Source organism: Nicrophorus vespilloides, unplaced genomic scaffold (genome assembly GCF_001412225.1).
Source record: "Nicrophorus vespilloides isolate i.1.1-1 unplaced genomic scaffold, Nicve_v1.0, whole genome shotgun sequence".
NCBI lineage: Eukaryota > Metazoa > Arthropoda > Insecta > Coleoptera > Silphidae > Nicrophorus > Nicrophorus vespilloides.
This window is the reverse complement of record NW_017098882.1, coordinates 360,268-382,965: the sequence shown is the minus strand read 5'-3', so window position 1 is coordinate 382,965 and position 22,698 is coordinate 360,268. Positions and strand designations below refer to the sequence as shown.

The 22,698-nt window shown below is 29.8% G+C and overlaps 1 protein-coding gene across 2 annotated transcripts; it reads left to right on the top strand.

Annotated features, from left to right (window-relative positions):
• The first annotated feature begins 3,784 nt into the window (after positions 1-3,784).
• LOC108563437 (ras-related protein Rap-1) lies at positions 3,785-22,595 on the top strand. 2 transcript variants are annotated; one of them, XM_017922112.1, is made up of 4 exons: positions 3,785-3,891; positions 3,993-4,100; positions 11,552-11,978; positions 20,789-22,595. In XM_017922112.1, the coding sequence occupies exons 1-4, from the start codon at positions 3,797-3,799 to the stop codon at positions 21,107-21,109; spliced, it is 951 nt and encodes a 316-aa protein (XP_017777601.1). In that variant the 5' UTR covers positions 3,785-3,796; the 3' UTR covers positions 21,110-22,595. The 2 variants fall into 2 exon arrangements, with proteins under 2 accessions (XP_017777601.1, XP_017777602.1); XM_017922113.1 differs by lacking the exon at positions 3,993-4,100.
• The last annotated feature ends 103 nt before the right edge of the window (positions 22,596-22,698 follow it).

Below are 22,698 nucleotides of genomic sequence, written 5' to 3'. Positions count from 1 at the left end.
AAACCAAAAGTTAGTTTATAATACATTTGGATAATGCAGATACCAAAAATAACCTTTGTTATATATGTTTTTCAAGTATAAGATGACAGATTTAAGAATATTTATTGCAAAATGTATACAAATGATTTTAAATTAATTTAAATGAAGAAACATATTATTTATAATAAATAACTATTTTCATTAGTTTTTCCCTATACTTTAATAGTATTTAATCTTTACGATTAACTACAATAAATAGTACTGACATTGAAAATTATATACATCACAAATACAGTTATACAAATATTAAATATAACTTATATTAATTTACTATTTACTGACGCATTTCAAATTAACCTTGTTCATATATAATATGCATTAAATGGAACGACTAATGAATGATGCCATTATAATTTATTAATTTAAACATGGCTTATGGTTAAATCTATAAATTATTCATACAGACATTACGAGTAATTTGCGTATTCCGTGCTTGGAAATTATTGCTAGGGTGTGCGTAGGATTCAATTAAATTATATATATATGTGCATGATCTGTTTATTTGTTTTGAGGTTTCTCTTCCTAATTGGAAGCTAGCAATCATTTTTATTTCTCGGAATCTTTCCACACAAATAATCTTTCTTATTTCTTTCACATTTAATCTCCGGGTGGTATCATAATGTTTCACAAAAGCTAATCAACATGTAATTTATATATTTTATAAATTTGCTGAAATATAAAATACACTCACATTGATTGAACTTGGATTTTCTTCACAATAATTCTATTATATAAATATAAAAAACATTAATGTAAACCCGTTTTTTTTTATCCGACGAACCCTAGCTCCCAATTATAGTTTCAATCTGTTTTAAGCGAATTTGTCTTCGTCGCAAACCATCCGCAAACCATCTCTAATTAAATCATGAAAGTGGTGGAGAAATGAAAATCACCGGGTAATTGGAATTTTCTCTTCTTCCGTTTGCGCGGATTTTCTAGCACTTCTCGCGTTGAAATGCCAATCAATAAATTTATAAATATGTGTAGGAAAAAAAGGAGGACATCGTCATCCTCTTTGTGTAATCAGTGAACTTTAAAGTTGTACACTCCATCGAATGCAAATTAAAGTCACCCGAAGGGACAAGGGCCAAATCTTTAATTGGTTTCTATTTTTTGCCTTAGCCCACTTTCTGTCCCTATTTCTCCCACTCTCTCATTTAGCTTTCAGCAAAAACTGAGTTCTCGAGCAAAATTAACGAAGTGTTTTGCGCCAATTAATTCTGGATCACACATACCAAAAACTTTTTTTCTGTATTGTATAATTGCCGGTCGTCCAGACGGTCTCCTGTGTTTGCTTTTTTGTTCTTGTTGTTTTTTTAGATGTCCTGCGGGTCGAACGCAATTAAAACCTTTGGCCCTGTTTAGAACTTTGTACAGTAAAAAGTTAATGTCTACATGTTTCATTCCCTAACTAACTAGACAGGTCGCATTTTTTTCACTTAATCACCGAAGACGGATTGCCGAAACTTCTCAAATTCGATAATCCGATATTCATTTGCGGATGTCGTTTATTTGCACGATTCGATTCGAATTAAACAGAAGAACATTTAGATGAAATGGATCGACTTCAAAGTTTGAAACTTGTTGAACTCAATTCAAATAAAAAATGACGTAATACGCATTTAATTAATACCAGCTATTCACTTTAGTTAATCTATTAAATTGATTTCTTCTTTTTTTAGAGAATAGATCATCTTTGTCTTCTGAGTACTACTTTGTATAAATACTGAATTTACAAAAATATTTCTTTTCTAAGAAATTATATTATAATTTTGGTGAATATATTTAAATTAAACTTAAAACTGTTTTTTTAATGACATAATATAACACAAAAAATAACACATAATACAAAAGAAACAATTTAATAATGTTGTAAAGTATGATATTTATCAAAGCATTCAGATAAATGTAGTGCAATTAAATATTATGTACATTGTCAAGTGGCTTAGCTTCTTATATAGAATGGTCCATCAATCCATCCATCAATTTGATGCACATTATGGGCTGGAGGTGTAATTGGACCGTTCCTTTTTGAGAATTATCTAACTTTTTATGGGATCAATTGGATGACATAGGTTGGTACCACATGCCATACAGCAAGAGAAATCATAAATTTGTTAAGATAATATTTTCCTGGTCGTGTGATTTCCAGAAATGCTGACCAGATCTTGCGACTTGACGCCATCCATTTTTTTCCTTTGGGTTTTGTAAAGTCCAAGGTCTATGCTAAGAAAACACAAATTTCTGAACTGATAACAGATATCCAACGCGTTTACTTCAAGAATCAATAAAAAATCTCAATTAAATAATGCTTGGTATATTCATTATATCTCTTTGCTTAATGTTGCTTTTGTATCAGTATTCATGAAAATGTTTCCAGGTTTTTGTCTATAGTCGAGTTGGGCTGTAATTTTTTTACGGATGTCCACGATTTGTGTAATCAGGTAAAGATTAGATATATTTTCCGCTACATTTGTGACGAGTCAAAATCAATTTTGACGTTGGAAACATAAGACATGTCATAGACGTCTTTGTATATCATATTTAAAAAATTGTTGTGGTCTGGAAAGTTAGAAATTTCTGGCCCCACAAAGTGTTAGGTAATAATAATATTTGAATAAATAATTGATATATTTTCATCCTTCATAATTACTGCAATGTTAGTTTGGAAGAATGATTTTACAAGAATGAATAAATACATAAATAATGTCCTAATTTTTCTACCACTAAAATATTGAATTGAGATATTTTTACCAACTGCTAGTTAAGAAAACAAATATTATATTCATTTACCGGCTTGGTTGTATATGTTATATGTCATATGTTATTATTGAAAGTGATGTAAGTCTATTTCGATCTAAAAAATCGTTTATTTTCATTAGCAAATTTTATTAACTATATTGCATAATAAAGTTTAACAAATTTACAGTGTTAAAAACATAACCCGAATTGATTAACGTTTGCCAATATTTTTAAATTGATTCAAATGCAAACCTTTAAATATCTCGATATATAAAAAGAAGGACTTACACGACTTTCAAAAATAACGGCTCATAAAATCTTTTAATATAAAAAAATATTATTGAAATAAAAAATAATAGTATAAATTATTTTAATCACATTATAACCTGTGTATCAAATTTATTATTTTATTATTCAACTTTTACCTATATACGTTGAAAAATATATACATTTACAGGTAATAGTAGATATATGAAGGTTATCTCAGATTTATACTTACATTTACCAACTAATCTGTCAAATGTACATTTACCGATTTATATAATTTTTAATTAATTTTATTTAATCGACTTTATTTCTAATTTTATTGATTTTGTAGAATGAGGTCTTATTTTGTAATGATTAAGTGATTTAATTCTGATGTTTTTTTTTGTGAAAAGATTAAATTGAGTTAACGAACACAGCGCAGTCACCGCTTTTATTTTTGGGTATTCAATGTTTGCCCCGAATTTGTTGATTCCGCTGTGTATCGTTGAAACGGATGTTTCCACTGTTTGTTCCCTTCCGTACATCCCACCAACTCCATATCAATGAACTGAATCTGATTACAGTCTATGTATATATATACAAATTTTTTTTTTCCATCTCATGCTTTTATTCCGCTCCGCGCGTTCTCAAAAGGTTTCCGCCACATGTACATAAAATGAAATTTACGTAAACGCAAACATGAAATCAACAGAATTACGCTTTGAGCCTGTGTATTCATATCTATGTTTATTGCAGGCTTTGAAGACCGATGAAGGGTCGACACCAGTTTCGTCGACGCTTCAGCTTGCAGCCGTCCTTCTTGAAGGAGGAGCAGGAAGACGAGAGGAATTCGCATCCGCCCAGGTAATAACCAACCCTCTTTGTTTCCGTCTTAAGGTACATCTACGTTACTCGCGCGTCGCGGTCTTCGAATCTCCGTGTGCTAAACCAGTTATTGTTCATAGCCTGAATGAGAATCTCAGATGTCAGAGTATACCGGAAACGGAGTCGGTGCCCTCCGCCGCGCAAACCGCACCACAGAAAAGCCCTAGAAACTCGCCCAAACGAATCGTGTAAGTATTTGGGCCCCATCTGTCACAAAGCCATAATGACATGTTGAATCAAATAAACCTTTAGTACCTGCATTCAATGTACATGTATTCTCAAAATTGAAAACCCAAGTAATTATACTTGTAGAAGAAAATGACGTCATGTAAATTCGATTAACCTTTAGTTCCTGTGCTCAATGCACTTATATTTTTGAAATTCATAATAATCATATTCCTATCAACAACTTAAATAATTATACTTTTATACAGACTTATAAAATAAATTAATATGTAGTAGCTGCGATTGAATGCACTTGTATTTACGAAATTCTTTATTAGCATATTCCTTTAATTAATTTTATTACCTGAATTCATGGCACTATCTAAGCATTATCTAAGTCTAAATCCATTAAAAACTCAAGTATTTATAATTTTAGTTAATTATGATATGTATCTTCATCTTTAGTACTTGTATTCAATGCACTTAATTCATCTATAACCATATCAATCCTCAAAACTCAATCAATATTTTTTTCATAAATAAGTTATAAATTATATAATCAGTATTATCTACAATATTAAATTTATTGTAAGTTAATATTATTTTATTTAGATCTGCTAATAACTAGAAATATAAGCTTAAAATAAGCTTTCACAAAAACATTGATTTATAAAATAATTATATATAAATATAAAACAATTCAAGTCAAATCTAAAACAATTTGAAAATATTATTAAATTAAATAGTTCAATAATAATAATATTGTTTAGTGGAACAGTAATAAATACAAAATTATACGAAAATGTTGAAAACAATGATTGAGGTCATTTAATTTATTTTTTTATATAATTATAACAAAGTTTTTTTTATATATTGAGCTGTTTTATTTTCTGTGTTTATTTTATATTTATATATATAAATTTGTTCTAAAAGGATGTTAATCTAAGTATTTTTTTCTATGTATTAATATTATTTTATATTAGAACTTCTACATTTAACCTTTCCAAAATTTTCTACTTTTTGACTTCCTTTCACAATTCACATTTTAATTGAAAAAAAATGTACGAGTATTTGTTCTTCAAATCTAAAAAAATTAGACTATTTTAAAGCTTTGTGGGTACCTGACAACTATAAGACTTCTGCTATATATAATCCATTCAGAATATTTAGCCCGATTTTATTTAATTATATAAATAAACGAACAATTCTTGTAATCAATGAACATACCAACTTTCTATATTAATAGAAAGATAATAAAACTGAATTTCATATATATATTTTAAAAGTTTTCATAAGAAAATCACTTAAAAACCGTATTTCATCTTTTGAGCGAAACATATTTAGCGGAGCGACACTTTTTCAATTCCATTGGGCTCAAGAAGTCCTCACGGATATTGATTTTTTATAGACATAGATATTTGCAATATGTCATAACCCAGACATACATTTTATAAGATTGAACGTTTATAATAACCTCAAGATAGAAAAAAATATAATATACTATACACCTATACGGCCGCATTTTGTACGGCATTTATCTAAAACGGCCTTTTTAATTACGACATTTTTTCGATTTACGGCTCACAATGTTTTGTTATACGACCAAAAAATGCTGTACTCTGTACATTTCTATAGGAAACTTTTCGGGAACGTATCTTTACGGCCAAAGCAAGGTTATTTATTATTTTATTTTATTGGTCAAATTAGTGCCAATAAGAATGTATATATAAACAGAATAATAACAATTATTAAAAAAAATACTTTACAATATAATTTAATTAATAAAATCATTAATTGTAATAATAATAATAATAATAATTTATTTTCATAGATATACAGAATATAAAAGTATTATTCGATTAATAGAAGACCTTTATTTGGATTTAACTCAAATTCTTTCATTTACAGTAGATCATACGTAATATATTTAGAGTGTCTATGATATATTAAATTGATTGTATCATCTGTAGCGTTCATGAATTATTAATAATCTACTAGGGAACACTGATTTATAGCAGTGTTCAGTGCGTTTGGGAAAACCCTTATTAATATTCTATTGCATAATAAAGTAGACATCCAGAAAGAATTACAGACTAGCAATACATTATTTTCTATTTACTGACTAATATTGTCATCTGCTTCAATTAAATAATAATAACATTTTAAATTATATTATTTTTTTAATGTTTTCTAAGTAAACTTTCAATCGTAATTTTCTCTACAATTTAATTAATACCATTAACTGTACAATAGTTAATAACTAGGAGACATTCGCTTTAATCCAAGCTTTAGACAAGTTGACAAGTAGTTTGTTAAGGTTATTGTTGTTGATCATTGTTTTATTGAATAATTCCCTCGGGTAATACTTAGTACACAACTGCATTGTTGACGCTTTCTATTATACTCGCTACCTGCTATAAATTTAGATCCAAGTTTCTATTGAAACGACCTAAATTGTCTCTTTGTCGAGTTGTGCTGGTCAACAATATGTTGAGGTAAAGTGTTAATATCGAATCGATTTGACATAGTCATAATAAAATTGCTTTGATAAGACTATTTTGCAAAGATCATAGAAAATGAACTAACAGAGAAACTTTCAAATCGGACTATAATAAATCCGATATCAACATATCGAAAACGAGTAACATAGTTATTGAAGAATCTTTAAAAAAATCCTTATTTTACGTTAGAATTGACGAGGTCCTTGGATCAGAATATCCATGTATTTTTAAGCGACCAGGGAATCTATAGATCGTACGAAATATGTGCTGCTCTCGGAACAAATCTACTTATCCAATAAGAAAGTTTTATGTGCAAACTTTTATAGAGATTCTTAAGAATATATTGAAGTTCTATATGTTTTCCGGTTTTATTTTTTGCACATTTTTCTTTTCTGCACCTACATTTTTTTTTAATTATCTCAAGGTCATCTTTTAAATCTTTGAACTTGTGTTCTTGAGTAGTACAACAGTAAGCGACTAATTTTCTGGTAAATATTTGTTATATAGAAAAATAATGGTAACTTTCATATACAATTTTATTACCTCTTGTCCTACTTTAATTTAGCTTGTGCCACTGCATACATTTGGAAAATACGATTTTTATTTACACTTTTATTTTATTTTTACTCTAATATGCCTATATAAAAATAGATAAGTTATGTCTGATTCAATAGATTTTGAATATTTCGATAAAGATGATGTTAGAAATTTATTGAATGCAGATGGTTTTTCAGTGAAAGATTTAGAATATCTTGTTAACAATACAGACAGAGAAAATGAAGGCGAATTTAAAGAAGTTCATGTTGAAAATGCACAATATCGAAGCTTATTGCGCATTTCGTACTCGCTGTGCACACATATTTCGGTAACTGTGAGTTTGTTCGAATAGAGCAATTAAATGAAACTTACAAAGATTTAGTAATGTTTTTTGTTTGAAAAATCTGCTTTTATTTTTTGTTAAGCACTCAAAGTAGCGTTTTGTTGGATTGGGTTTTAATTTTGGGAAGAAATGTTGTAAAATATTGCGAGTTGGCAGCTTCTGAACACTCGATCTTTGGTATTCTTGGATCACAATGATATTTATGAATGATATATATGATATTTATGAAGTAATTGTTTTTCCAAATTTTGTTGAAAGTTTGATATTGGAGTATATTTTTGGGTCAGGTGATTATGCAGTATAGAAGCTTTCAAAACTCGTAATTCAAATAAATATCTTCTTGTACCATTTGATTGTCTTCCTCACTGTTTCTACTATATTACAAGCATAACTTGCGTCTAAAATATTTTAAAACATGATTTTACTTTGTACGTAAGTACAATATAAGATTGCGAGTAATTACGTCTGCAAATGTTTTGCAAGACGAGCAAAAACAGTAACCTTACCCTCCTTACCATTCTTCATTAATTACGTGGAGGTGACGGGTTTTCATGGGACATATTTATGGTTTGATTATTACTATAACAATATATTTATTATATAAAGTCATTATTTTCATTTTTTATTGTTTATCTGCTAAAAAAAAAGTGTGATTTATATATCAATACATCACTTTGTCCCATTAGTCATGTGCAGCCGCAGGCCTATTGGGAAATTACACGACATCCAGATTACTCAATGCCCGCTGGTCTTGATTTTAGTGCAATTAGTCTAAGCGTATATTAGATTTAGTCATTGCGCCGGAAAAACTTCTATCATTTTTTTTAATTACACAATTTATATAATTTTTATACTTTAAGTGTCCAATGATCAAATTCTAATATTAAAATTGAAATAATTGATTTGGTGGGAGGATGATTGCGTAAGGTCAATGGTTTAACTCTTGAATTGTTTGATTATTTCAATTTCAATTTCGTCACATTAATTCTTTATTTTATTAAAATTATATACTATGTGACTGTTGAATATTTCATTAATTTTAGAATAATATCAATGAGGATGGGTATATTATTTTAATTAGGTTAAATTAAACGTAAGACTTTTGAGGGTTTAAGTGGAGAAGGAAGGGTGTTTTATTCATTGTAAATACAGAGTGTTTGCATTACAACGACCACAAACGGTGCTACCATCCCTAAAGCCAACGACTAAACGGATTAACGTTTCCGCCGTCGGCACTGGGGAATAATTGGACGGAAGTTCATTCACATACTGGAAACGCACACAGACGGTCCACATAATTACAGAAACAAAGTCCGTCCAAAGTCCCGACCATAATCAACTGTCAGGACTTTCTTCGTCCGGTCGAGCGTAATGTTTAAGTAAAAGTCATTTCAAGCTTCTTGTATTTCGTAGTTACGACACCATAACCACCTGCTTACCATTACAAATATATTATTAGTTTAAAGACTAAACTTTTTTTTATAACTATTAACCTTAAGAATATTACTGCAATAACACAATATTTATGTATTGTAAGTATCTTATCTATATTTAAATATAACAATATTAAGTTAAGTTAAGTTGCCCCACCCACGTGCCAGTGGTCACAGGTTCAAATCCTGGTCAATCCAGGCCCTTTGTGAGCACTCTCGGTGCTTGCAGCAATCAAATCATCATAATGGTTACTATCCACCGGGAAAGATTACCTACCTAATGTCAACTGCGATTTACTCAATGTGCACATTGATAAACAGATTGTAAATAAAATTACACAACATAAAAAAAATATAATGAGGAAAAACGACCATAAAAAAAATGTGCAGTAATAATAATCATAATTTATTGACCAGAATGTAAAAAAAGCATAAAATGGAAACATGTAAATAAATTCAAACAAATAACCTGAATTTATTTTTATTTTGCTACATTAAAATTGAATTTGTTTTAAAATTTTTAAACTGAATCTGTTCGAAACCGGACTATATTAGGTATTACTGTAGTTGAAAGATTGTATTGAAAGAAAGACAGAATATATTTTTTTTTTATTTTCAATGATTTTACAAAGAAACTTTAAAATTTACGTTCATAAACTTCACAAATTTGTCCTATTGGATTTTTTTTTAAAAGTCTTAATTTTACATATTTCATATTTTTGATATACATTTCATAAATGGTTAGATGTTAAAGTATTAAAATAAATAGAAAATAGTATTTATATACAAAAAACCAGAATTGAAAGCATTAATAAAGATAAATATCTAAAAAAGATAAAGATAAAAGATAAAGATAAATAAAGATGGATATCTCAAAAGATTCTAGATTCTTTGATTTTTGTAAGCTCAACATAATTAAAGGTTGAATTATTTTGAATAAATTTCAAAACCAAAGAATAAAACCATTCGACTATAGACATCAAATTGGTTTGGATTTGTAGCAGCTTATTAGGCAGATTGTGTAGGGGATTGTTAGAGTTTCTGAACCTGATAATCGCTACTATTCGACATAATCAATTAATGGACTATAAATCATTAATTGCAGCATCGCTTTACATTTAATTGTCGATTTTAGTGTACAATATAATTGTAATTCCTAATGCCACGAAACTATTAATCGAAAATTTATTGGTAATCAATAATTATTTTTTTGAGTTTTTGCATCTATAGAAAAGAGAAATTTATTTATTACATCTTATGACATCTCGTGAATTCAATATATAAATAACATTTAAAATATTTCTTAGCTACACTTATGACCAAACGGCTATGAACTGAGGTATTTCCGCCTATATTGCTTATTATAACATAAAATTAAAAAAGAGGATATATCATAATTTAAAGCTTATTATCCTCTATCTTATATAGTATGAAGAGAAAATGACAGTGTTTTTTTGTTGAAAAGCTACATCATTAAACGCAATGGAAAACATATGGAAAGTTTAAGAAATCTGAAATTTAGTTAGATAAAATATGGCCAGAAGTTTTACCTGAAGAAAAAAATAGAAGTACCGCAGCAACGAAACATATCGCCTAATGCCAAATATCCTCTTCTCAACAAATCAATGAGGTCAAACATTTAATTTAGGAAAAATTTATAAGTGTTAAATACAATAACTTCGTATTTGCAATTATAAAATATAAGACACTTTTGGTATATTTATATTTTCTTTAAAATAGATAACCTAATAATTAATATTAATTTCGTATATGTTATACATACACTGCAAGATATACTTTCTTAGTAAATACGTTATAACGCTTTTTAGTTTTAATGAAAAATTACAAATAACATTTGTCTCGCTAAAACTTTTATTTCATAGGAGATTTTTTGACAAATATCTATCAATTAATATATTTACCTTAATTAACAAAGTATCTTGTATAATGAATCTGTCTTAGAAATTACTCGTATTTAAAACAAAAATATTGAATTCATAACAAAATCTATATAATCTCGTAAAAAGAGTTGGATATAACAATAGTTTAATATAACTTACCATAAATTTACGCACCCAAGACATTTCGTCGTTATGGCACGCACCCTCTGGATACCATTTGCAACAGAATGGTGGCCGATTACAATACGGAATTTAATAGCACAGCGAGGCAAAATCACCCCAAAATGTGTGAGCGCATATCGTATTCAAAGCACGTGAGACAAGAAGAAATGGAAAATCAATTTCGGTTGAAAATAATTCCTATAACGATTTTTAAAGTAAGTAGCATACATTTGTTACAACTGAATGAAAAACAAACAAATAAACTTTAATGTATTTAAATAGGAAACGTTAATAGACGATATTAATTTGCATTCCTTTGATAATCCGTTTTAATTATATTGAATCAGTTTTTATGAGTAATTAAGGTTGGAATAGCGCGGTCGCAAATTGGATTTACTCCGTGGCCGTAATAACTTTTTAATGAGAAATAATAATCTTCTAGATTAACAAAAATATTTTCCAATTAGCGGTGTTTACTTGCTGCTGCAAAAAACTAATACCTTACAGCATTTGCGCATCTGATACGACGAAATGTGAATTTGTGTTATATCAAAATGTGAAATTTGTCTGTTTGGTTTCTTATTTTAATGAATTTAGGTCCCAGAGGAGCGAGGATGCTGAGTCTTTGGAGAAGGGTGTTGCAACTGCCAACGTCAGACACAAGATCGTGGTGATGGGAGCCGCAAAGGTCGGAAAATCGTCCTTGATTTCCCAGTTTCTTTATGGCACTTTCTCGCCAAAATATAAGAGGACCGTGGAGGAGATGCATCATAGCGACTTCAATGTAGCTGGCGTCCATCTGATGCTTGACATCCTTGACACCTCAGGGGCGTACGAATTCCCCGCGATGAGGGCGCTATCCATATCCTCCGCTGACGCCTTCATCCTTGTCTACGACGTTACGGATGCTAATACTTTCGAGGAGGCTAGAGCTCTGCGAGACCAAATCCACGAGACCAAAGGCGGAACGGATATACCAATCGTCATAGTTGGCAACAAAGTCGACTTGGTCGGAAATCGCGAGGTAAGATTTCTACTTTACATTATTAATAACATATTTATAATTACAAAATACACCAGTCGATTATCTGAAAAAATAAATACTTCATTAATATTAAGGTGGCATGCCAAAAGGAGTATATAATTCCTTTTTTATCTACCCATTTATAGTTCTATGATCAAAACATTTTCATCAATGACAAAATTTACTAATTGTTTCATTGCAATATAACTGTAAAAAAATATATTCCCATTCTTTTGCACTTTAAACAAAATCCACTTGAATTTATTAAGCAAAATTTACTGTCCATTCCCAACTATATTGATAGCAAATTTTATAAAAATGTCTAACTTGTTTTAGAAATCTTTTATTTATCACTGATAGATAGGAATTCAATATAATTTCCCTTTTATCTAATTCGTGATGAACATTTTGATCAAATGTATCGATTTGCTGTAATTTCCTTACTGTGCATTGCAATTTTTTTTGAATTATACATTAAAACATATGTATGATTGAGAGCAATCGTGTCTCTTGCATGCTTTGCTGATATTGTTTTGATCAGACTATCCAAATTTATTCCAGACATTTTGTTCTAGAGAAAACAAAATGCATAGCCAATAGAATAATTTTGATAAATGAGAACATCCACACATCTATTCATCCATTAAAATGTCTTTTAAATCTTTTTGTTTGAGACCGAATACTTAATGTTGGTACGAGCTTCGGGCTCTTGACAATAATGTCTTTTTCGTTAAACGGGAGAGAAGAAAATCTTCATTTAAGCATATCTTCAATTAAACAATTCCAATTAGCCTTAGCAATCAGTCTACCTTCATTCATCCTTTCTTTAGTTTCCCATATTAAGGGCCATAATAAATGATAATTTTAACACGTATGTGGTGAAACAGTATACTAAAAATAATAAAAAATTACCACGAAAATGATTATCTTCGTATAAAGAAAAGAACTTGCTATCAATAAACACTGCGTTCTAGTCTACGGAAGCTAAGTCAGGGACCGCATCTACTAGTTGTAATTGCAGTAGTGAAGCAGTTGTCAACTTGAGCACGTAACCTAGAATACCACGAAGTATGCATATCCCGAATCTTAATACATGGCATATGTACATAAACAGTGGGCAAATCCTCGACAATCGACCATTGAATAGAATACTTCCAACAACTTTCTTTTATATATGAGATAATTACTTAACAAAAAAAAAGAAAAGTAAGCGAAATTCTAATATGATACGATATAAAAATGCTCTTGACATATTAAAATTTTAGAGATGCGCCTCATCCATGGACGGACCGCCACTGATAGATACGAATCAATCATCAGTACTGGGATGTGAACAAAATATAGTATAAGTTCCAACGATTTATTAAGTAATAATACTTTCGAGATATTAAGGGAGTACAAACGTGTACGAGATCATGAAAAAAAAAAAACAGTAGAAAACTTATTGAAGGAGTAAGACTTTTGCTTAATGGTAAATCTTTTGTTAATCTCTATAGCATTAATACGTTTAACAGAATCATATTATCTTCTTTATATTAAAGCAGCCTGGGTCTATATTGAATTTTCAAGTAGATCAGATATTAGATTTCAGTAATTAAAAAGTGGAACAAAAGACCACGATCTATATGTGTTTTGCTAATAAATGTATGCATGTCAGTCAATGAAGATTATTAATATTAATTAAAAATAGTTAATTATAGTTAGTAATTATTTTTGCTTTAATAATAATAAAGAAAATATGAAGTAAACAGAGTATATTATAATGACAAAAAAAAAATATAAAAAAGAATCTCTTGTTGTTTATTTAATAATATTATTTCGTTCTTCCTTAAAAGTTACATACTTTAGTCGTTATGCCTTTTTGATTTAGAAAAAATGTAAGGCGTAAAGACTGTGGTCAATAAAAATTTGTATGTATTTACTTACATGGGATCCCAAACTAAAGAATCATTCCATTGTTATATATTTAAGGAGTCTGTACGTCATTAAATTTTGAAAATAAGTCCGCTAAGTAGAAGTAAAATATGTTTTTTTTTCTATCGACCACTTAACTGCTTTAATGAGTGGTTAATAGATACAGCTAAGAGTTACGGGATTTTTTTTTATAAATCCTAGTACATCCATGTATATTTACATCATTATATGCACATGTATGATTCATATCACACTCATTTTGTTGATGTAACATAATATTTTGCAACATGCAGCGAGTGAGTTAAGTTTCGTCAGCTGGAAAACAGTTTCCAACCGACGTTCAAATTAATTTAATTTTATAATTACATATCTTTTTTTTTTCTCATCCTGTTGAATCTCAGTTCTTAAAGCTTGCTGTTGAAATCTAATTAGCGCTGGAAATTCAGTTACTTGCATCAGGCGTGCCCCAAATTCAATTGAAAACTATTTTGAGATGCACATGCAAAGTTTTGGTATCTGTTTTTCCTTGCCGGAATTGAAGCTTATTGTTAAGCAACTTCGTCAAAGCACGTTTGGTTAACATTCGCGCAAATGGTCTTGACAATGTGAAAGCTGTTGTAGCATTGAGCATGTAGGCAACTAATAATTACGTTATGCCATCCGCCCGGATTTTATCGGCCAGACAATGCTGCTTACTTAGAACTAGATACAAATAGACGTTTCTTTTTTTGTTTCTTCTTCCTTGCTAAAGGAATCGATTGAAACAAAGGGAAAGAGCAGGAAGATTGAAACTAAAACAACAATACGAAAAAAGAAGAGAAAAATGACCGGGTTGGGTGGAAGATGAAAACTTTCTGCCTCGAATTTATTGCTTTCATTTTGTGTCTCGTGCGCGGGGTTTAGATAAGGAATTCTGAAACTTTTTTTTTACTCCCGCACCCTTGTCAAACTATAAGGACTTTTACGCCTGGGATTATCTCCGTTTGAAATGCAACAAAGTTCTCTTTACTCCACAGATTTTCTGTATTAAACGGGAAACTGCTAACAAGAGCTTTCGTTTAAGCATTTCCAATTTATTATTAGAAGTTATCTTAGTATAGTAAAATACATCTTTGAATACAATGCAGTTATAAATATGTATATTATGTTTTAATAATGAGTTTTATAATTGCGAACATACTAATTTAAACAACGAAATTATTTTAATCATTTGATTATATTAATATCAATTATTATTGCTTCAAAATTATAGTTTTTTTTTTATTATTTATTTATATAAAAATATTTACATTGTAGTACATAATATATATTTTATACAATTCTTCCTGTTTATGCTCCTTTCGGCAATCCTGTTGTATATTGGAATGCGTTTGTGTATTGACAACTATAGTATTTTTCACAACGGAAAGATCTTTCATATGTAGGTGTAGTCTGTAACCAAAAAATGTCTCCATAATGTATATGAAATTTTTAAGTCGTTAGCTCAAGTCGTTCTCTATTCTCTGAATTGCTGTCTTCTTCCTTTTATGTATCAATAATGATGTTGATCGTGAGTGGTCTGTGTTTTCGCTTTATATGTTTGTTCACATTTAATGGAAGAACCTCGGTCAGTGCATTTATAATTAGGTTTACAGAAATTTTCAAATTGGATTGTCGTAAATCCGGTGAATTAGATCAAATATTAACGAAGTGAATAATAAATATTTAAAAGAGATTCTCAATGATTTTATGAAGAAACAAATTATCAAGTTATTTTATACACTTTTACAACAATATTGTAAAAGTTAATTATTGATTTTAAGCGGAAAATATTAATTAGTTATAATTCGAAAATTTCCTTGGAAAAATGATATTACTTTACATAAGTAAATCAATCTAAATATTATTTCTATATTTATCACATTAATGCATAAATTTGAATGAACTTATGAGAATGTTTAATAGTAAAAAAAATTGATTGTATAGATACGTAAAAATACTATTGACCGAATTTTCTTCCGCTAGGATATGTTCTCTGAGGACAGTAGAAAGAATAGAAGTTGTTCCTCTCATCAAAAGGACATTGCGCCCAGAAACTTTCCACGTCAGGGAACTCACGCCCAACAGAAAGTAGAAGATTTTGTGTTATTGGTGTGTAATCACCCATACGTGTTTAGATAATCATTTACATTATTTATAAAACAACAACCAAAATGTGTATTTCAAATGTATTTATATATTGTTAAATATAATAATGTCAGAAAATAGTCATAAAAATAAAATATTGGGAATTTCTTTTAACTAAGCTTAACTCTTAAATAGTGCTTACTGAGATGAAGGTAGATATTGTTTTGTTAGGACTAAATAGGGCGGAAGAAACGGATATATAAATCGTTGCACCCTCACTGAAAACTTGATGCTAATATCAATGAAGGCCAAATGCATAAAAATATTATATGCGGAAGCTAAAACTTACAAAGAAGTAAATCTACAGGTACATCCGAGCAGAGCTGCAGTAAGAAAATCTTACGCCTGTGGCCAAATATATCATTTGCGGCTCATTTTTTTCAGAAAACTATTATTTGCGCCTTTGACGCTCCCTAGAATGATTCGCCTGGGGCCGCATTAATGAATGTGATGATTCAAGTTCCAATAATATTTTAATTTTATATCTATAAACTAATTAAATAATATCATTTTTCAATATACTTTGATGACAGATAAAAAAACAAATATTCTATAATTATGATTTAATTAATTTTCATTGCATAAATATGTTACAGCTAATTATACTTATTAAAGTAAAAGTGATGATTGAAGTCCAGAATTATTGATTACATTTTTATTAAATTGCGATGATTGATGGGTTCAAGTACAAGTAGCAAGTTTTATTATTTTTGAATAATTGATGATTTACGTGGATATTGGTAATATATAAATATAATATTTGTAACGAAGTTATGTGACTTACACTTACGATTACAGGTAATAATATAATTACAATTACAATAATCTTTATATTGGGTTGTGTAATAAGTTCCCGTTTTTCTAATTTATTTTTTTTTCTGCAAATTTATCTTTTATTAAGTATAGTATATTCATTTGCAAGTATTTTTCTTGCTCTACAGACCTGTCTGCTTCAATTTTTTGAATTTATTAATTTTAATCAACTTTCACACTTTTGAAATGGAAGCTGCAGGAGGCAAAAAAAAATCATTTTCGGCATTGATGTATTTCTCCTATCGTCGTGGTCAAAAAGCTACGTAAGCAATTCGCGACATTTGTGACATTATTGAGTAGATGCTATAGCTTAGAGCAGCGATTCCCAAAGTGGTCTATATCGAACCCCAGGGGTCTATGACAACCTGCAAGGGGTCTACGTCAGTGAAAAAAAAATGGGGGTCCATGAAATGAAAATGGGGGTCTACGATAGTGGAACTCAACATACACTGATACTATCATACACTGATACTCAACATATACTATCTTATAATATAAATCTTATATACTTTATTTATAAAAGTACCTATGAAGTAAAAAAAATATTATATATGTTTATAAAATTGTGTAAGTTGTAGGATGTAGGAATTCACTTTGTGGTCGCAATACATTTTGAACTTGTAAAAACCTGCACATAATGATATACCAGTATCATCTTGTTACAAGCATACGCGCAATCTCAGAGCAAAGATCTTAATAATTATAAAAATAACCCAATATAAATAATAAATTTACAAAAAATCAATATCAGGTAAGTAGGGGGTCTACCCATAACCGAAAAACATGGGCAAGGGGTCTACGACACAAAACAGTTTGGGAACCTCTGGCTTAGAGCAACGGTCGTAACGGTACCGGTCCGTGGACCGGGGGTTGAGGACCACTGGCTTAGAGAACCGCTGAATTATTTGCACAATTATTTGCTACTGGTGAGACTGTAAAGGTGTAATCTTCTGAGAATTACTGGAGAAGAACAGGACTGTCGACAAGGAATGCTATCTCATCCGACTTCATCACGAAACGAAGCAATTCTGCAGAAAAGGGCCGATCGTGGTCAAGTCATCTTTCTTCATAAAAATACGCGCCCAAAAACCACACACATCATCAAGGACGCTCTGAATCAACTCGAATGGGTGTTCTACCGCATTCTCCATACTCTACGGACCTTACACCAACGGATTATCACCTTTTCCATTCCATGCCGAATCAAACGATAAAGACTGAAAAATGATTAAAATAACTGAAAATTGATTAAAATTAATTATTTCGAAAAATTGAAGCATATAGGTCTGTAGAGCAAGAAAAATACTTGCAAATGCATATATATATATACTTTACCTAGCAAAAGACAAATTTTCAAGAAAAAAATAAATAAATAAAACGCGTGAACTTATTACACAACACAATAAATTGAATATAAATGAATTCACTTTTAAACCTCCGAATTTTCTCTCCACATAAACGTTTTCTATGTTGATATGCATGTATAATCAATCTAATTAACTTACTCTTGTTGTAATGTAGCGTTGAGGGAAACCAATAAACAGCATCTGTATACTCATTGAAATATAATTATTCACTTAGTTTAAGTGCAGTTCCTAGCGTATGCATATTAGTATAATGACATTTTCCAATCAAGCACTTCATAGACGTGACATTAATATTGTATGCTTTTTAAACACATACATGTACTAGTAATAAATAAATATAGCTTAGCAATTTTTTAATTTTATTATATATAATTATAAACATAGTCTTTCTGTTCTATAATAATTATATTTATAACTGAAAGTTCTGACTACAAATTTAATAAATTATAATTTAAAAACCTCTGACCAAATATTAATATAAATATGAAAATACTGCGTTTTAATTAAATTTTCGATTAAATTTTTTACTCCTATATTGACAACAGTCATTCCGTCCTAACTAAAAATAATAATTCAAATAAATAAATATACTACCAAACTCGTTCAATGTACATAAAAAACACAATAATGCCTCGCATAATCATTATTAATAAAATATTACGAATATATTTAGAATGAGTTGAAATAATTAAAATATTTTTTTAATTAATCACAAAGTTATTAAATTATTACAGTCAAACCTCTTTTAATGTTACTTCTGATAACGAAGTTTCGATGTCCATTTAAAAAAAAATCAATTTAATTTACTGATTGGTTTGATAACCATATTTGTACTAAAGGAAAATTTTTAGTCTATTAGTTTCACTATTGTCTAATAAATTCATAGCTATTGTATTGAGGTGCTTTCCTAATCGGTTTTAATATCGCTTGAATTAAATTGAATTAGTGGAATATAGTTCTTGGAAAGAAAAAGAAAGATCAACATCCTTCTTAATGTTCCAGGGATTATGAAAAAAGACAACTTGTCCGAGAAAGTACGACGTGCGACACACATATGACATAAATAATTATATGGGATAGCCGAATTATAGACAATATGTTAAATCTTGCATATTATTTCAAAATCCAGGAAATGAGTGTGTCTATATCCAACAACTCCAATAACAATGGATATATGCAATAAATTATGTTTATATTTTATTGGATCGGTGCATAATTACTGGGTGAAGTAAAAAGTTCTGAGCGTTTTGTCCCATACCTCGAGCTTCTTCTTGAGACCAGCCTTATGCAAATGGTTCAAACGGTTTTCTGGCTAATCTTCAGTTCGTGGGCAATGGAGTAAGTACTCGCATGCCGGTCCGACTCGTCGATTTCCATAATTTTATCAACATTTTCGACGATTGGCCTACCAGAGCGTGCCTTATCTTCCATATTACCAGAACGTTGGAACCAACGCTTTGCTATTTCATTCGATACTGTATTGAGTCCATAAACAACACATTTTGTTTGACCGTCTGCTCTGCTTTTTCTCTTGGTCGTAGTGGTACTGAAGAATGTATCGATTTTTTTCTTTTTTTACCTCTATTTTGGACCTCTAACACACAACTGGATTTACTAAACACAAAACTGTCAAAGAACTTTTTCAAGGCGTTAAGTCGCCTTTAAGTGAGATATAGCTCACTAAAGCCATCTAACGAAAAACGCTCAAAACTTTTTACTTTACCCAATATCAGGCGTTTTTAAACACTATTTATTATGAGAAAAGAAACATACAACTTCTACAATAAGATTTTTAAATGATTATTCCGCAGCGTAGTCACAATCTACTTCAATAACTGCTTCACATTTGCTTGGAAGAAGGTCGATAAAAAAAATAACAAATCAGCAATTTATATTATTAAAAAAATCCACCTACATAAATGCCTACTAATTATACATTAACCCAATATATTAATAATTATTGCTATTAGTAAAAAGTTTAGATAACTAATTATTTTTCATTTAATATTATATGAATTAATGGAAATACAGATAATTGCGTCAAACATACTACATAATTAATTAATAGATGATACAATATCATTCATGCATTACTATTATATTAAACTATTAATTATGTATTTCATAACATACATATCTAAATTGAAATTACAATTCTTCAATATAAAAATCGATCTGGCAGTAAATGGAATAGAACAATAATGTAAATACGAACGTATTTATGAAGTGCAGCTAAATTATGCAATGTTCGAGTTCCACCGTGGAAAATACCCAATTCAAGTTTCCTGCATTTTCTATTTGAAAGAGACATCATTTGAATTGAAAACGCAGAGAAAAAACGTTGAACGGAAAACGGTGCTGCAGTATTTACAGGGGTTACATTGCGACGTTCTTGAGTAAACAATTATAAATTCAGCTACAAGATGAACTTTTTCTATTTCCACACATAGTTTCCATACAGCCCACCTATTCAGATTATTTCATTTTTCAAAACGAATGTTTCTTTTCCGACCGAAAGCTAAAAAAATAATGACGATGAATGTATTGCAGGTGGATACGGCCACAACGGAATCTGTTGTAACCGTGGATTGGGAAAACGGATTCGTCGAGGCTTCTGCCAAAGAGAACATCAACGTGAGCAAGGTATTCAAGGAACTGTTGGTACAGGCCAAAGTCAAGTACAACCTGAGCCCGGCCCTGCGACGGCGACGACGGCAATCATTGCCCTTGCATGCAGGAGGACCAGCAGGACACGCCGCTCCATCACACAACAACCCATCGTCCACCGTAATCCCTTCAGCGGTGCAGCTGCAGCACTTGCAGCAGATCCGTGACCGTCACGGCAAAAGAAATTCATGTATCATATCTTAAGCAGCATGATAATTTACCGACAAAACAAATATATCTATTTTCTTAAACTTCTTTCAGGTGCTCAGCGTGGCAGACTACGTACCACATGTGACGGTATAACTGTAATTGATTTTAAAATCTACATTGTTTTTTTTTACTTCTCGTAGATACGTAGATTCAACATTAGCAATTCGGTTTTCAATTGAATTTAACTTCCAGTTTTCCACGCTCCGCGACCGCTCTCCCTGTCTGCGTATATACAGATATCATGCATATAATCTCACATGAATTTTAATGAATCGCCGCTACACCAAAATGAATTCAAAATTTTCATTACAAACCGAATATCTATTATGCAAATTTATGCAGAATATTGAGTGAATTCCGTGACCAATTTTTTAAATTCCAAAATCCATAAATCTACTGTGTTTTTTCATTGTATTTAACGTTAAAATTATACATTTTACTATTATAAGTATATCAATCTTATAATTGTAATAAATCAACCATAATATGAAGTCTAATATAAAAATAAATTGTTTGCCAACAAGATTATCTTTGTATGCTGAAACATGAAGTTGTAAAATGCACGAACAGGATCCACCGATGCACATCATCCGATTACTTTTTCATAAGGACTCTAAATCACGTTAACAGGTTATTGCTATGTGTATACATCATGTAAGGTTTCCTAGTATTCCCCTTTATTCTTCCTCATCAATATTTTATATTAAATTGAAACACAACGCGTTTAAAAATATTTTCTTTTATATTTCGTTCATTCTTATAGTTCCGACCTTTACTAATTAATAGTCTCTTTTATAAATAAAATGAGAATCCATTTTTATTGCAACTTATTAAAATCTAGAATTTCTAAAGTGGAAACTACTTTCAACATTAAATCGATTGGTGTAGCTAAACGTGCCAAAAAGAATATCATCTAGAAATGAAATATCAAAATGTGTATATAAATACAAAAATGAACAAAAAAAACTGAGTGCAATAATATGTCTGTGAGATTATATTAACTCTACAGATAGTTCTTCCAAATTCTCTCGTTTCCAATTTGTATTGACTATATATAATTTTCGTAACTATTTTAAATAACCAACAACTTGAAACACCATGATAATTGTTATTGTAATTTATGATCAATTAGGTGCTATGTACATGTAACAGAATACCAATAAATGCGGAGGAAAGGCGTATTTATATTTAAGGAAACACGGCAAGAATGAGTCATAGTAAATAAAATAAATCCATCTAAGATAATATCTTTCTCGAAATCTTGAGCTTTCAGCATTGTGTTCATTGCAAACAAAGTAAATATATGTAATAATAATTGTGTGAATACCTTCGTAACTGATGATTAATTATATATGTATACTATATGGTCGCTGAATTAACTTAACTTTCTTGTTGTCAACCGAAGAAGATAAATTAAAAAAAAACGCTGATGTCTTGAATTTGGAACAGGACATTATATCTTGAAGCTAGATATAATTATTAATTAAAGAAATAATAAATAATAAATCAATGTGTGAAAATCTAAACCAATAAATATATATATATGGTATAATCATTGTTTTTATTTCCAACCTAACTATTAT

What these genes read in the sequence shown, in the direction of transcription:
- LOC108563437 (XM_017922112.1), top strand. Translation starts at nt 3,797, where the DNA reads ATGAAGGGTCGACACCAGTTTCGTCGACGCTTCAGCTTGCAGCCGTCC. An exon ending in AGGAATTCGCATCCGCCCAG is followed by an intron (nt 3,892 to 3,992) that starts GTAATAACCAAC and finishes TATTGTTCATAG; the next exon opens with CCTGAATGAGAATCTCAGAT. An exon ending in ACTTGGTCGGAAATCGCGAG is followed by an intron (nt 11,979 to 20,788) that starts GTAAGATTTCTA and finishes AATGTATTGCAG; the next exon opens with GTGGATACGGCCACAACGGA.